The sequence below is a fragment of the Anguilla anguilla genome, chromosome 5 (assembly GCF_013347855.1).
Source record: "Anguilla anguilla isolate fAngAng1 chromosome 5, fAngAng1.pri, whole genome shotgun sequence".
NCBI classification, from domain to species: domain Eukaryota; kingdom Metazoa; phylum Chordata; class Actinopteri; order Anguilliformes; family Anguillidae; genus Anguilla; species Anguilla anguilla.
This window is the reverse complement of record NC_049205.1, coordinates 53,849,693-53,865,660: the sequence shown is the minus strand read 5'-3', so window position 1 is coordinate 53,865,660 and position 15,968 is coordinate 53,849,693. Positions and strand designations below refer to the sequence as shown.

Sequence of the window (15,968 nt, the reverse complement as noted above, 5' to 3'; positions counted from 1 at the left end):
TTACGGAATCTTAACGAAGGCTATAAATAAAATATGATTTTGGAGTTTAACCTGGAATACATGCTCTCAGATTAGCATTCTAGTATCCCTTTAAATGGATTTGATAAATTGTGCTGACAGTCAGAAGCTTAACATGGTTTCTTTTTTTCATTGCACATATTATCCTTTATACTCATGTGATTATTATAAAATTGCCCATAACGTAACGAAGAGAAAAAAAATTAAGACCCTTCGGTATGTTCTCCCATGACTGCCACACTCTTTATTCTCAGTGGAACATGGGGACCATCACCAGATAAATTCCCTAAAACAGACAGGTTTTTTGCTGTAGTGAAAAATCCAGTCTCCTTGCCAGAAAAAACAGCAAATCTGAAGTGACAAACAGTGGGACTGGAGTCATCTTCAGTGTCAGCCAGACAACAACAACAGTAAGCGCTTTATGTGGAGCAGTACCAGCTGGTACCAAGCACTGTTTATCTTCCACGTTTCAACTGTGTGGAGCTAAAAAGTGGGCCATGGAGCTTAAATCTAAAAACGTTTTTTCTCGCAATGCTATCCTCTACCTTCTGCCGGTCTTCGTCCTTCTCAGAACCTGCGCAGCTCAGCAACGTGAGTATTTCTTAAGCAGATACAGTGGTTGTGATTTGGAAGGACTCGGTGCCCATTTAGGGATGTATTGTATTTTAAACAGAGCTGGTGTTTGTCCAGTGCTACAGTGCTGTTGCTAGTCTGAAAGAGGATGATAAAACTCCCACACTTTGTTAGCATTGCTCTGTAAAGTATACTGTACATGAATAGACTATGTTATAGACCGGTATCAGGCAAATAAATTGCATATTTATTTGCATGATAGAGCAGAAAATGGTAGTGCCATAGTTTACTGGCTCGGCAGGGTTAATGGGAGGCCCTCTATGAGAAAAAAAAACTTATTTTATGCCACCGTTGTTTTTTTGTTACAAAATGTCACATTGAAATGCATTGTGTACAATTGTATTTTGACCCAAGAGATTACATTTATAAGAATAATTGGCCCTAAGCACAAGACTCCATTTTGAATGCCTTTCTGCGTTTGCTATGTAGAGACACAACAAGCCCGAGTCCCAGTCTGCCAGATTCCTTGGGATGTAAATAATTGTGCTTCGTGACTTTGTCTTGAATGTTATATGTAGCAGTACAGCTTTCTGTTTTTTCTGTACTCCCCACAGTCTGTTCAGTGCCTCCAGACCCAGTAACAATTAAAGAGAACCACACGATTGACATACCTATTATCACAATCAACGCTGTTGAGGGCGTGACACTGACTCTGACGGATAATCCCGATAACACGTTTGGACTTCAAGGCACAAGTTTAATGTTGATGAAAATACCGGACTTTGAGGTATGGTAACATGTCCTTGATTTAATTGATCTGTTGAGTGACAGCGCCACTCATATTGGCGTACACTATTCATTTTGTTATGTGTTTAAATATGAATGGAGTATTTGACTGATATTTTGGATTTTTACGGGTTTATTGTGGCATGGCTATGCAATTTCATAAATACACAGTTCTGATATTGAGATGGGATCACAAATTTTAGATAGTGTTTAACAACATTGTTAAAAAGATTGTTCTAATGTTTCTAATGTCTACATATTATTTAATGTTGAAGAACAAACCTTTAAAAGGAGAACTGTACTGTCTTCCTTTTCTCTTTCATAAATGTAAGTAAATGCTACTTTTTTCCACTCATGTTCTGGTCATGACTTGATGTCTATTTGGATTATGTTTTTTGATGTTCAGAATCACAATTTTCACACACAGTTTATTACTAATGAAACCATAACGAATACCTTATTTGATTTTGTGTAAGAAGCAGCTGTGTATAAAATGAGCATGCATATAGCACCTGGCCAAAGCTATATTTGAAGCACTGTTATTTTCCATATTTTTTAGAAATAATTTAAGAAAACATTTTTTGGAAGATTTGTTTCACTTCCATTTCTCAATGGAGGTGTACATGAAAGGAAGTCAATGTAAAACAAAACTCACTCAAGTCTACAGCCATAACTAACCATCAGCACATCTTCTGTCTGACCTCTGGAGAACGGAAACTTACTGGGCCCATTTTATACCATCACAGTGATTCATTACACACTGGGGGCCATGCTGTTGCACAGAAGCCAATAGGATGGTACTTAACCTGTAGGACATAATTCAACAGCAACACTGATTTTACTACCTCAGATAAATGCAGAGGCAAATATAAGATAAGAGCTTTTTTAGTTTTGTTTAAAAAAAATTCTACCTGATTGCATACATAAGAAATAAGAAAAATACAGTATATTAAAAAATGCTGTAAATACATTTTTGTTGTATGTTTATATTTATCTTCAGACTCTGAAAAATGAAGGTGATCTCACAGTTCATGTTCAATGTGAAAAAACTGGCTTTCCACCTGTAAGTACAATTCTTACATTCAATTGAATAGAAAATCAAATGTTAAAAAAAAAAAAAAAGTGATGTGTACATTTTATTCCTCATAGTTTGTGTGTCTGTAACTGATCTGAACAAACTATGTTAATGGATTTGCTTTCATTCATAATTGAACACTGGGAGTCATGAAAAAGTGCCAATGGCAATTCATAACATTAAAATCCTGCCAATACATTATGTTAGCACAGTCTGGCAAGGTCAACGGCCGAGGAACAGGACAGGAATAGTTACTCTGTGATTAATGGCTGATTGTGTCCATATGGCAAATAGCACCATCTAAGTGATATATTTTTCATTAGAGTATTCATTTTGGCTCCCAGTTTGCTGACGTTGTTTGCATACTGACATTAATTAAGGCATGCTGTAACATTTGTTCAACCCCATTTTCTCCTCATTAAAGACACTCTTGCTAGTGACCATACTGGTTGCAAACGTGAATGATAACCCTCCTGTGTTTGCCCAAAGCCAGTACACTTTGAACGTTGATGAGGTGAGCTTTCCTATGAAGTGCTACTTGTTTTTCTTCATATTTTAAACGCTAAATTAAATGCTGATTGAACCTAGACTATGTCTCAGTACCAGTATTTACTTTACCAAACATGAAAGTTATGATTGAGCTATACCCATAATTTAATGTCCACTGTAACAATGATACATGTAACTGACAAATGTAATACTACTTTGTATCGGCAAGCACTGTCATAGCCTGTTTCTGAAATCAATGCCAGTTGCTATAAATTAATTCATCATTTTCAAAGCCTGACTGAAGACTAACAACAAATATGCTTTCTCTTTTAGTTATATGGATCATATTTTGTTTATTGACTATTTGTTTGTTTTTGTTGTCTTTATTCAATTTTAGTGTTGTATGAATTTTCCAATGGGAAATTACTGTGGAAAATATTAACACTTCTTTCACATGTAGCTGACACCAGAAGACACCAGTATTGGAAGGATTGAAGCCACAGACCCAGACGCAGGGCCACTCTATTACCACCTTGAGCCGGCAACAGTAAGAAACGCAAACCTGACACGCACAAAAGGGACTGTATTTCATGCATACATAAAATGACAGCATTTCTCCACTCCACATTTTTGCAGGGCGGATATTTCAAAATACAAACTGTGAACAACCCAAATATCCTTGTGGATAAGGTGGCTGATTATGACGACATCCAAAGCCTGACATTGATCTTATATGCTCAGGTACCGTATTTAAGTATGCAACCTCCGTATGAATATGCCCTTGGCTTAAATCTGCTCTACATAATTACCATGGATTATACACCATATGACCAAACGTTTCTGGATGTCCCTTGGTCTGGGGCTGTTTTTCATGGTTTAAGCAAGGCCCCATGGCTGAATGGAAGCAAATCCTTGCGGCAATGTTCCAACATCTAGTATAAAGCTTTCCCAGAAGAGTGGAGGCTGTGATAGCAACAAAGGGTGGACCAACTCCATGTTAATGCCAATAATTTTGGATGAGATGTTGGATGTCCACATACTTTTGGCCATGTAGTGTATTTGAGTCTTGAATATATTCTGCAATCAGACCAGTGGTGCTTGTCTGCACACCCATGTCTACAGATCTTCATCTGAAATGTGGGTTTTCTTGCCTTCCTTTCTGTAGGACACACCCACCACCACACAGACTGAGGAGCCCTCCTACACAGCCACAACAACCATTACTGTCAATATCCGGGACATTGACAACCGTCCCCCCTGGTTCCAGCCCTGCACGGAGTCAACTGTTGGCACAGCCAAAATCTGCCTCAATTCTGGATACAAGGGAAAGGTCAACTTAACTGAGAAAGAGGTACAGAAGTTCCCAAAGCTGCAACAATCTGTAATATAGAGAGGTACAGGCAGCCTCATCCCAGCCTTACTTCTTATCCCAATGTCCATGTCTACAAACTCACAAACCCTACTCTACTTTTATTAGAGTATTATTAACAACATTATCAAGAGCGACTTACACAGCTTAAGTTATACACGCTGTTTATTTATACAACTGGGTTTTTAGTAAAGTTCAATGTTGTTCAAGGGCACAAAGGTACAATGGCCACCCAAGGTACTGAAAGTTCTGAAAGCAGTACTTACTGCAGTGAGCCTCTCTCTGCAGGATGGGGACTTACCATTGGAACCAGGCCCCCTGTATGCTGAGGATGGGGATAAAGACAGGGATGAACAGATCAGCTATAAGATTGTTAGAGGTAAAAACAAAAACAGAGGTTCTTTCACTTGTGGTCCTGGATGAGTTCTGAATTGCAATTAAAATTTAACAGCAGCTTTCAATGTGACCTTGTGCTGTATAGTCACACACAGGCGAATTGGTTTTAAGGCGGTAATCTATTATTTAATCTTGTGCTGTCTTGTATTTGTCTCTTCCAGGAAACGAAGCTGGAATATTTCATGTTAATGAGAACACTGGAGACGTGACCATGTTAAAAGCTGCAGATGTAGAGGGCCCAATTATCCTAACGGTTTTGGTAGAGATAGTTCTCTTTTCTTTGCTTCACATGTGTTGTTAACCAGAGGGAAAAAATACAAAGCTTCAGTTATCTGCAGATGAGGGTGAATGACTAAGGGCTTGGAAATATCTGCATACTAATACAATATTGCACTTCTTTGTGTATCATGTGACTCTTATAAAAAGAAAAGAAAAACCAGGCCTAAATTTCCTTCTCAGTGAAAATTTAGACACCCTGAACCAACTTTCTCCAGAACCAACTTCCACTCCCTCTCCATCTCCAGTTTATAGTTTAGGAGTGTCTGTTGAAGTATATATGGTGTTTTCCTACATTTCCCAATGCCTCTGTTTAATATCAGCAGAAATCATGCTGCTTTTCAGCAATGAAGAATGTTTTGTTTTCACCTGCCAGGCTGCGCAAGTCACCAACAATGACCAGTATGCCATGACTACAGTGACCTTCGAAGTGATGAAGAAGAGTCGGTTCTTCCCGCGGTTCGAGAGGGAGCGGTATGAGGGCTACACTTCCTGCGACTCTGCCCTCGGGAGCATGCTGCTGGCGGACGGGACCTCCAACCGACCCCTCCGGGTCTGGGCCAAAGATGCAGACTACGCTAACGTAAGGGCTCCCGTTGAGCATGCACCTCATTTTACACTAATGGGACTGTGGAAATCCCTTGGGTTTGAGAATGCTCTGTATAATCTGCAGGGTGTGAATCCTGATGTAAGGTACACATTTGGTAGAAGCAGCGATTTCACCATGACAGCTGAAGGATTTGTTCTTCTGAAGAAACTGCTGCCCCAAGGTATAGTGCCTGCCCAAGTAAGTGGACTTTTCTCTTTATTGAAATGTTGTAAAAAAAAAAAAAAAATGCTCCAAAAATGTTTAATTCAAAAAAGAACTTTAATCTAAAAATTTAATCTAAAAAAATCATATTATTGCTGTGCAGTTACTAGCAGTGGACGAATCCAGTGGAGAGAGAGCTGCAGCAGAACTCACGGTCCACGTGTTACCTGGTGAGTGTGTCCCTTATAAGGCGGATAATATATATAATGTGCCATTCAGAGTTACTAGGCTCCTAAATTGTATTCTTTCTGCTGCTGGTATAGGTGAATTAAACCGTTCTGATCATTTCAACAAATATACATAAATTGCAATTTACCGAAAAACACAGGATTAGAATTGTAACGGAGCGAACCCTCCGTTCCTACTACGGCACTTTTTTTCGCGTTTTAACGGTATCTGCTTATGGTAGCGGTTGTTTGGTGCGAGTACGCCGCTTTCATGTAGTGCGCACCGTTTATGTTTGCCGGTTTGTCAACTCAAACATATTCAGTACTGTACATCTGTTCACCACCATACTGCATTGCAAATAACTTAAACATAAACATCTGGTTTCAGACATTGATTTATTTTAGCATACCATGCTCAATAAACTCAATAGTAGGAGTTGCAACTAACCTTGGTTTATTCCGTTTGTTCCATTTTCAAACGGGAATGACGTAATCCGAACGTCACGATTCTGTGCAATTTTATTGGAAGCGCTGGACAAGAAGAATTGGCTATTTTAGACGGGGAGAGACAATAAAGTGCATTCGTAATATTTTCTCATACCCAGTAAGATATGTGAATGTTAGATAAAAAAATAGAAACGGATAATATATGTATAATAATTTCTATATGTAATCATATACTGTATACTGTCATTTCTTCTGAGATAATTGAATATTGTACAGAAATGGTATAGTCCATATGGGTTCCCCTGGGTAAATAAAGGTTAATAATAAATAATAATGAAGTATATAGATAAGTGTAGTGTATACTGTAAGCAGGTCATTTTTTGCTCAGTAGTGGTTGGCAGTAGGTTTGTGTAATTTGTCGAGTGTAATTGAATGAGTACAACTGATGTGCTGATTCTTTTGTATATATATATATACATTTTTCTATAATAGCTGGGGGCACTTTTGTAAATAAAACACCCCACTTGGGTTTGACAAGTTTGAGTCTCACCTCCAAAGTTCAAGGATTAAGGACAGGATTAGAATTTGATTAACTTCCTATATGAATTGCAAGCATAGCCTTGCTCTCTTCTGTAAATAGTGAATACACTGTATTAATTATCAGCACATTCTATTGCTCTGCTGCAGCAGGACCCCAATTTCTTGCACAGGCTACCAAGAACAAAAAATCCCATGTGACTATAAAATTTATCAGTTTCTTAAATCGGATAGATTTTACCTACTTGAAGCTGAACATGGGTCCATTTAAATTAGATTTTTTTTATTTTTTAAACTCTGTAGCTACTCAAAAGCATAACAGTGGAAGCCTAAAGCTTTAATGTGTGACCTCTGACCTTTGTGTACGGGTGCAGAGGGTGCTCTTGGGCCAGGGAAGTTCCGGGCAGAGCACATGGCGGCTCTGGGAGCCAGCCTGGCGGCCATGGTGGTGCTCTGCCTCGTCCTCATCTGCCTGCTTGTCTTCCACATAAAGAAGGGGAGCGCTGACTGGCAGAAGCTAACTGATGCCAGCCTCATCTGCAGCTCTGTGAGTTCTCTGTGATGGTGCCATTTATGTGACTTCAGCAAGCCCTTGTGGCGTTTGATTGCATGTGAAATGTGCTTTTGTAAGTTGTTTGGGCTAAAGGTTTGAACAAAATGAACTTTGTAAAATTTTTAATTATAGTTCAGCTCCTCATATTTATTCTCATGCAAACACCTTACAGAGATACAACTCATACCTCTGTAAGGATGACAACCTTTGGGCTTAACGAGATTATATTTATATTTAACCCTATTTTTCTGATGCGCAATAAAACAGCCTGTAGCAAAGTGATGTCCCTCCCCCCTGAGCTGTGTTGAGTGGTTTGCTCCGTGCCTGTAGTTTTCCCAGGGGTCCGGCAGTCCAAAAGATGAGACGCATTACACCAACGATGGATTTCAAAATGAGGGGAACCCCTGCAGCGTGGGGTCCAGAACCCTGGACGATGATGGCAGTGTGGGGTCCAGACTCGCTGAAGAGCCCGACCTGGGGCTCCCTGCTGAGCGAGAGCACAGGGCCAGAGAGACACCCCCCACCAAAGACACGCTTCCTCCTCCCCCGCCTCCTCCCCCCTCTGCCCCGTACCCCGATGCCTCGCCCACCACCGGCAGCCCTGCTGTGTCCGACAGGTCAGCGCGCCCCATCCTCGCCAAGGAGAGGAAGAGCGAGGAGGGGAGCAAGTCTGTCTGGTTCAAGGAGGACCTCGACCCCAGCGCCAAGGAGGAGATCCTGATCACCCCCGATGGTGAGGAAGAAGATGAAGGAGATGAAATCTCGCCCCTCACCTCGCCCCTCCCCTCCCCAAAGGTGTTTTTCGCCGATGCCAGAACGGGCGACAATGCCGCAGTGCGATTCCAGGACCGCGGGAGAAACAGTGACCCAGAGCCACAATCCGGGGCCAAAGAAGGAAAGAGAGAATACCTATAAGGCCAAGCAGTAAAGGGTTCTGGAGAAAAACACCTCATCAAAACTACCAAGTCGCAATAGAAGCATTTTATAGCACACCTGACGCCACTGTGACATTTTAGTGTTTCTATCTCTCAAAATGAGCATTATGGTTTCATGCTTCATGATTTTGCATTTAGGAAATTCCATCCGCATTTTCAGTTATAATTATAATGACAAAATGCAGAGTTTACCTGCTAGTACCCGAAACTACCACAACATACTTTTTGGTCGATCAGTAACCTGTATCTAATTAGTACGTTACTCACAGAAAATATTGAAATGTACATTACTAACACAAGAAGGAAATTATGTAACTACACACCTGCTTATACATGTTATTAGATTAGAACACATTTGTAAAAGGGATGTTAGGTCATTGCATTGCTAAGTACACATTAAGTAACATGAGCTCAACCTTTGTAAATAATGGTGTTTTATTTGTACTGATATAGCTGCAAGTAACTTCTCATATTTACACACGAGTAAAGGAGTGAATTATAGCGCTTACCTTGTTTTTTTATACCTGTATACATTCTGGATGTAAAAGTGAAATATTAAACTTTTCAAAACAGAATAATAAAAAAGTTCTGATTTAAGAAATCAATGAGTGTCTGTCCCATCATTGATTTTAAATAAATTCTGCATCTCGTGTCCAAAGAACCCTGCAGGCCACGTGGCACCCTTAGAATCACAATGAAGTTTTTACTTAAACAAGAGACTGACACACACTGGTACCTAAACAAATGAATAGCCTTTAATATGATCTGATCATATAACAAGTTTTTAAAAGATATTTTTAGTATTTATCTCAAAGTACATAGCCAGTAATGAAGGTAAAATTTCTCCAATGACCTCTGAAAATATTACTTTGTAAAATTATTAAAATACACATACCTTTCAGGAGAAGATAAAAGGACTAAATATAAATACAGACCACAGAAATGTGCTAAAAATCCAATCTATGTACAGAAACAATCAGAATACTTCTTCACTAGCAGGCATTCATATCGAAAAATCTGATCGCTTCATACGTTATTTAAAAATGTCATTTAGGGACACAGAAGTACAGTGCATTAAACCTCTACAGATTCTTAGTACTACCAATATTTCAGAGCAACTGACATACTGTAGTTGTTCCATTTCTTCATTTTTCCTCCCCCTCTGGGCCAGTGCGTCACGGTCCCCCGCTGTGGTACCTACTTGGCCTTGGCAAAGCCCACCCGGTTGTTGTCACGGTCGAACACGGTGTAGTACTGCCCGATAAACACATCTCCCAGAATCCACAGGGGCCCAGCGGGCGCGGGCACATCCAGCCCCATGAATCCGCTCAGACAGATGCTCTTGCCCCCCTGGTTCTCCTGAGGGACAGAGATGGCATCTGAGTAAGAAACAGGGCTCACACATTGGGTTCACTCTGTCCATTATGGGGTTTAATTTACTTAACTGTGCAAAATCGTATCAAGTTAAAAGTGATGGATCGTGGTGTGCTTTTAGAGCACCGTAGCTGTGCTACAGGGAGACATGCAGTTGCTGGATAAGGCATGTTATGACACCTCCTGAAACATAAGTGGAATAACTATGTACTGTAAACATTTACAATTCTGGATACATGATAAGCCTGCCTATGTCTAACATGTGGCTCACCTTCATAATGTACTGCTCCCCAGTCAGAGTGTAGGCCCTTCCCCCCAAGGTGAAGGTGATGGTGGGGAGGGACGCCACTTTGTTACAGTCCACCATGTACTGAAACACAGCCAGAGATGTCACATTGGATGTCACTGCCCGCAGTACAGAGCAAGCAGTGACATGAAAATGCATCACAACGAGATATGACTGCTCTTAGGATGCCTGATGACAAGGCAATGACCACTTCAACATTGCTCAGCAAAGGTTAGCTTACTTAGAGTGATGAATGGCTCTCTGGTGTGTATTTCTGCTTTATTGCATGAATTATATTTATCATAAGTTTATTTCTATTATTTACTACTACATTATTTGTAAATGTGTGGAATGGGGGGGGGGTCCCGTACCTCTCCCTGGATGAGGGGCACGGCCCCGATGGCCTTCTGCAGGGCTTTGATCTCAGCAGACGGCCCAGTGATGAGGGATGTGCCGGTGTCCACGATGGCCTCGCAGCCGTTCATGCACAGGGCCAGCTGGCCCCCCAGGCTCACCCTGCCAATCCACAGCGCACACGATCCATTACACCCCCCTGCTGAACATAACTCAGCGTACTGCTGCTCTGAGCACTTATTACGGGTTCACTAATACTCCCTATGCAACACGGGGAGAGCTATATCCATATCACGCTATGGCACTTAACGTTGTGTTGCAGGTTTTCATATCGATTACTACTACCGGTTATAAACTGATGACTTGCATTGCCTATACTCGCTGCCTGAACCTTTATCTATGCACTTCTGTAAGCCACTCTGGATGAATGCCTAAATGCTAAAATCCTAAATGTAAATGTAATGCAACATGCATAACCCTATCATACACACATTTCCCCTTTGCAACTTTGGCATCATCACTTGATGTGAGTACACCGCTTTGTGCATCCAACTGCCTAATGTGCCTGAGCGCAATCGCACATTTACTGGCAATACAGCCAACAGACCTGCACTTCTGCACCCTGCCATTGCTTTTATAGTATCGGGTATCTAAAACACTGTTAGACTGCTGGGCTGCTCCACAATCTACAGTGCAAATGTCAGCCGAGTGCTTGGTCGGTTTTGGAGGAAAGCATTGGAGTTCAGGTTAGACGCGGGAAGACAACAAGCCTCTTGTGCCAGAGCTACTTTTCTCTGTTCAGGCCTCCTTACTGCAAGACTAAAGGCATCTGGCTGGCCCTTCAGCAGCAAAGAGCGTTCCGAACCCTGAAATCTCCAGTTAGACTTCATCATTCCACTTCTGAAACTCCATCTCAGGGAGAAATCGATAGAGCACTAACGGGGTCTACTGGGTGTTTTGGATGAATGGCACAATCGCGGCGGCTATTCCCAGACGCAGCCCTAATTGCGCAAACAAAAATCACGAGACTGCAATTTAAAACGCTCTCATCTCCCCCTCGGGACCGGTGCTGTTCAGCCCCGGGTGAGCCCCAGGCATCGGCTGTCTGCTACTGAACTTCCATCCAGAGTCCAGTGCCCAAAACCACTGCTGCATTTTCAGGCCCACCGCTGAGTCACTGAGTCAATGAGTCACTGAAGCCCTGAATCCTTGAATCCCTGAGTCAAGAGTCACTGATGCATACTGAAGACTCACTTGTCCATGTGTATCTGCCAGTAGGCCTGCCTGCTGATGCTCAGGTAGTGGAAATCTCCGCTGTAGTACGTGGGGTCGGTCCCTCCCAGAATGAGCTCCCCTCCAGGCTGTGTGTCTGGGTTCCTGTCACACAAAAATGCAGCTCCATTTTGCAACAATGTGAAAATTTTTAACCCCCCGATTGCCATTGACAGCAACTTACTCAAATATACCTTGTTTACCTTCAGCTGGTAGGTCACAGGCCAGCACATCACTTACCTGTTCAGGTAGAAGGAGAAGACATTCTTCTCCACCTTCTTTTGCTGCATGATGTTGTCAAAGACAGGTGCCACCCCATCCACTGAGATTCGGGGGTAGGCCATTCCCAGGATGCCGTCGAACTTCGCAGCGATGAAGACCACGCCCGGCTGCTTGACAGCCTCGCCAAACACTTGCGCATCCACAGACAAATCTCCTATCTGAGACGGGAGAGATAGAAGCACATTTCTGCACGCTGCTTGTGGGATTTTGTTTTGAATGGGTTTAGATTAACTTGGCTTTCCAATCTATGGAAAAACAAAAAAATGTCGGCTGTATCACTCAGGAATCCCGAAGAGAGTTCTCACAGATGTACCTTACATATGTCCTGGCTAAGATAGCCAGACAGGCTGCCAGATCCATACTGAATGGAGAAAGCCGTGCCATTCTTCACATACGTGCTGGATTTGGCAGAATTGTATTTATGGTGCAGCACTGCAAGAGAGAAACGAGATTTAAAAACCCACAATAATCAGGTAATTTCCAGTGTTTATGAACTAATGCACATTTAAAACTTTTCTCTTGGCATTTTAAGTGATAATCAAGTTAGCAATAATGTCACAATTAGTTACCTCTGCAGCATTCATTCTTGAAAAAAGTTCAGAGGGCTAAACTGAGCATGGACTGTTTTGAAATGGCATTGATGTGATACAATCCGCATGTTTAGTCAAGTGCACATAGGGAGTGTAATTAATGTAGTGCAGTTGCTCAGCACAGTCAGGTGGGACTTACTGCAGGCAATGTCAGTCAGAGAGCAGTGGACAGAGGGGACCCACAGGTTGGACGATCCCGTATCGAACACCACTGTGAAAGTCTGGACAGGAGTGCCCAGTCCGATCTCCCCGTAATACTGAGCCTATGGGAAAACGCACATTACCCCAAAAGTCAGCACCAATTCTGCCATTAGGAACATACATTACCCCAAGCACAGTATCAGCCCTTCCTACAGGAACACACATTACCCCAAACACAACATCAGCCCTTCCTATAGGAAGACACATTATCCCCAAACAAAGACCTCAATTCTGCCTCCACCACAATTCCTTCAGGAACATCCATAGCAAAGAACTTAGCCTCACTTGTTTGACTCATCATAACCTTAAGGTACTATGAGCCAGTTCAGGTTGACACAGATACGAGTCTGCTCAAGTTCCAGAGATGTGTTTTGCTAATAAACCAATGCTTCATCATATGCTTTGTCTGATGAATCATGATCTAATGAAGGTAGGCCTCCAATTGCATGGAGTGATGGAAGCATACATCACATACTATGAAGTCTACAAGCACTACCATTCCTATCCAAAGTGGTGTTTTGTTTCAGTCCAGTGGACCATAGACTGGACGCCTCGTATGCATGACTGTAAAAATAAACCCTTAATTCTCCTGAGCTCTTCCTTTCAGTCTCACAAACTGGATCTGGCCAGTAATAAAACTATGCTGAAACTGCCTGAAAAGACCAGAGATTAAAGTTTTATTTTTCAGTTACAGATTGGTCAAAAGCAAGCCTTGATTCTCAAGCAGTGTGACTCAGCGGTCACGTCCAATTGCTCACAAATTTTTCAAGGAGTGCGAAGAAGAAGAAGAAGAAGAAGAAATAATAAAAAACGTCATACTTCCAGTCATGAGCACTAAGCTTTCTTATCCTTGTTTACTGTGCTCCTTCTCCCTGCTAATCTTCCCGCCGTTCCCAGAAGTGATCTTTATCTTGTTAAAGCACAGTCTGCTTCAGGGAAACAGGATTTGTGATCTCCCTGTGTCAGACTTCCATTGTGATACATTATATATGAAAGTAGGGCACCATGTCAGTGGCATGCTCTGTTAACCAGAATTACAAAAGACAAAAATGTCCCATTGCCGTAATATATGCTTAATTAATGTATGGTGGTTCTTGTTGTTATTATTGTTTTTTTTCTTTGTTTGAATTGCACAGAATATACATTTGTAGACCCCAGATGGGAAATGTGCATTATCAAAAACTTCAGACATACAGTATAGACAGCAACAACTATACAAAATTACAAAAAATAATTTTTAAAGTCACTACTGCAGACTGAGAGAAAGAAGAAAAGAAATCACAATCAGGTCAAAAAAGTGACTAGCAAACCCTGACAGAAATTCTCTAATAAGCCTCTTGAAAATCGTTTTTTTTAATTTTTTAATTTTATTTTTTTAATACAGAGGACACAACCTCGGTGTCCTCAATTTTGGTTACAGATCTGCATCAGGTGGTTGGAATAAAGTGGCTTACAGAATGGGCATTTGGTGAGTCACCTGTCACATGACAAACCCCTGTTCTGTTCTGGGGCTCTTTGCACAAACACAAAGATTGGATCACACGTCTTTCAGGCCAAAAAAACAAGCTAAGTCAGGGCAAGAGAGGATCTTCTGCTGATGACTACAAGCGTCATTGAAACACAATTTGCAGCATCAGGTGGATTAAAAGCTAATCGGTACTAAGCTTTTGTTGTTTACTTCTGAGTATGCCTTAAAAAACCTCATCAATTTAACAGACCAGAACTATTACCCAGAACTATTTACCTATCAAATAACATGAATTGTGGATAAAAAGGAGGGATAGCTATCATTCTTAGAGAGGGTAACACTCTTGAAACCAGGACAGATATGCAAACAAGAAGTGCTAGAATCTATATGGTCAGCACAGCTGAACTGTGGTCAAAAACATATTTAACTACTCTGTCAAAATATCCAGCATGCACAAGTGCACAAATTTTCTGGCAGAGGGCACTGCACAGGCTGCGAGCCATGCTCAGGGTGGGGGCATTGGGACCCAGGGGAGTTCTCACATCAAGGTAGTTCTTCAGGGTCTCTGGAGTAGGGGCGTTGCTGGATGGGAACCCCAGGTTGTACTTCAGGGCCTCATCTCCCATCAGCAGGTCCTCCGCGCTCCCTCCTGAGTCCGTCAGGGCTCGTCGGATGGAGCGGAACTTCTTCAGAGGAATTCTACACACAGACAGACAGTTTCCATTTACTATGTGATCATTTCACAGCATTTCCCTTACACTCTACTTCTAGGAAAGCTATATCTGCCCTTGAATCAGTGAGATGAGACACCCAATTATCTTAAACACAGCTTATGTCTTATACAAAGTTAAACATAAAAGAACCCCAAATGCATCACAGAAAATCAGATCTGTATTTACATGCCCAGCATAGTGCAATGAAAGACCATGCTATTAAAAGCTTTATTAAACACACGCAGTACATACAGAATTATTGACAACAACTACCTTGAGGTACGTACAATGTAATGCAAAACATTTTTTTTAAATTAAGCTACATTGAGCAAAAACCAATACAGGCACATCTATCAGCAAGAACTTTTGTTAATATAGCAATGTGTTTAAAAATGCAAGTCATTATTCCAGTTAACCTGTTTTTATCATAAATGATCTAAAACAGTAACATTAAGTTTGAAAGGTTGACATTTGTAAAGGCCAGCTATCTAGCTTTCATAATTAATGATGACGCTCCTATAGGGAACTCTGAAACGAATAAATAGGTTTGCTTTTAAGGTTCATGTTTAAACGCGAATCGAATAATGTAATCAGTCACATTAGAACGTCTAGTAAAATTGTATGAGAACTATCCTGCGTCACAACAATTCCGAAGCTATCCAACTGACCATCCAGCAAAATTACTTACCGAACAAGAGCATGGGATGGCCATGCAAGGACAACAAAGTAGTACATTAACAGCAACTTCATTTTTGTATTTTTATTCAGTCGTGGCTTCAGAGCGTTTCCCTGTTCGTTTAGGCTGATAGCGGTCCACGGTGGGTCTCATTTACATTGTGCTCTGATCTCAGTCAGCTGATTGCGGCTAATGCTCAACCACGTGATGCCCAAAACGAGCCAATGGAAATTTCACGACTGACTTGTATTTATTTTTATACGCTTTTTCGTTTTCTTTTTCAGATGTTTTACAGTTTTGCAAAATTTAGGATAGACTAT

The 15,968-nt window shown here is 41.4% G+C and overlaps 2 protein-coding genes across 2 annotated transcripts; one reads left to right on the top strand and one right to left on the bottom strand.

Annotated features, from left to right (window-relative positions):
• The first annotated feature begins 370 nt into the window (after positions 1-370).
• On the top strand, positions 371-9,037 carry LOC118228396 (cadherin-related family member 5-like). The gene is made up of 14 exons (XM_035419883.1): positions 371-609; positions 1,206-1,378; positions 2,378-2,440; positions 2,877-2,966; positions 3,402-3,488; positions 3,578-3,682; positions 4,107-4,292; positions 4,599-4,689; positions 4,868-4,965; positions 5,359-5,565; positions 5,656-5,769; positions 5,897-5,963; positions 7,319-7,491; positions 7,828-9,037. Exons 1-14 carry the CDS (start codon positions 516-518, stop codon positions 8,410-8,412), a joined length of 2,133 nt encoding a protein of 710 aa, XP_035275774.1. The 5' UTR covers positions 371-515; the 3' UTR covers positions 8,413-9,037.
• Positions 9,038-9,165: 128 nt separating this feature from the next.
• LOC118228397 (cathepsin D-like) lies at positions 9,166-15,968 on the bottom strand. Its single transcript, XM_035419885.1, has 9 exons — positions 15,661-15,968; positions 14,802-14,958; positions 12,730-12,853; positions 12,314-12,432; positions 11,959-12,158; positions 11,701-11,823; positions 10,464-10,608; positions 10,078-10,176; positions 9,166-9,791 (listed from the first exon to the last, which is right to left on the bottom strand). Exons 1-9 carry the CDS (start codon positions 15,720-15,722, stop codon positions 9,630-9,632), a joined length of 1,191 nt encoding a protein of 396 aa, XP_035275776.1. The 5' UTR covers positions 15,723-15,968; the 3' UTR covers positions 9,166-9,629.

Coding starts and splice junctions, on each gene's coding strand:
- LOC118228396 (XM_035419883.1), top strand. CDS start 516: ATGGAGCTTAAATCTAAAAACGTTTTTTCTCGCAATGCTATCCTCTAC. Junction 3,489..3,577: donor ACCACCTTGAGCCGGCAACA/GTAAGAAACGCA, acceptor ACATTTTTGCAG/GGCGGATATTTCAAAATACA. Junction 5,964..7,318: donor CACGGTCCACGTGTTACCTG/GTGAGTGTGTCC, acceptor GTACGGGTGCAG/AGGGTGCTCTTGGGCCAGGG.
- LOC118228397 (XM_035419885.1), bottom strand. CDS start 15,722: ATGAAGTTGCTGTTAATGTACTACTTTGTTGTCCTTGCATGGCCATCC. Junction 12,159..12,313: donor TTAGCCAGGACATATGTAAG/GTACATCTGTGA, acceptor CTCCCGTCTCAG/ATAGGAGATTTGTCTGTGGA. Junction 11,824..11,958: donor TTCTCCTTCTACCTGAACAG/GTAAGTGATGTG, acceptor TTTGTGTGACAG/GAACCCAGACACACAGCCTG.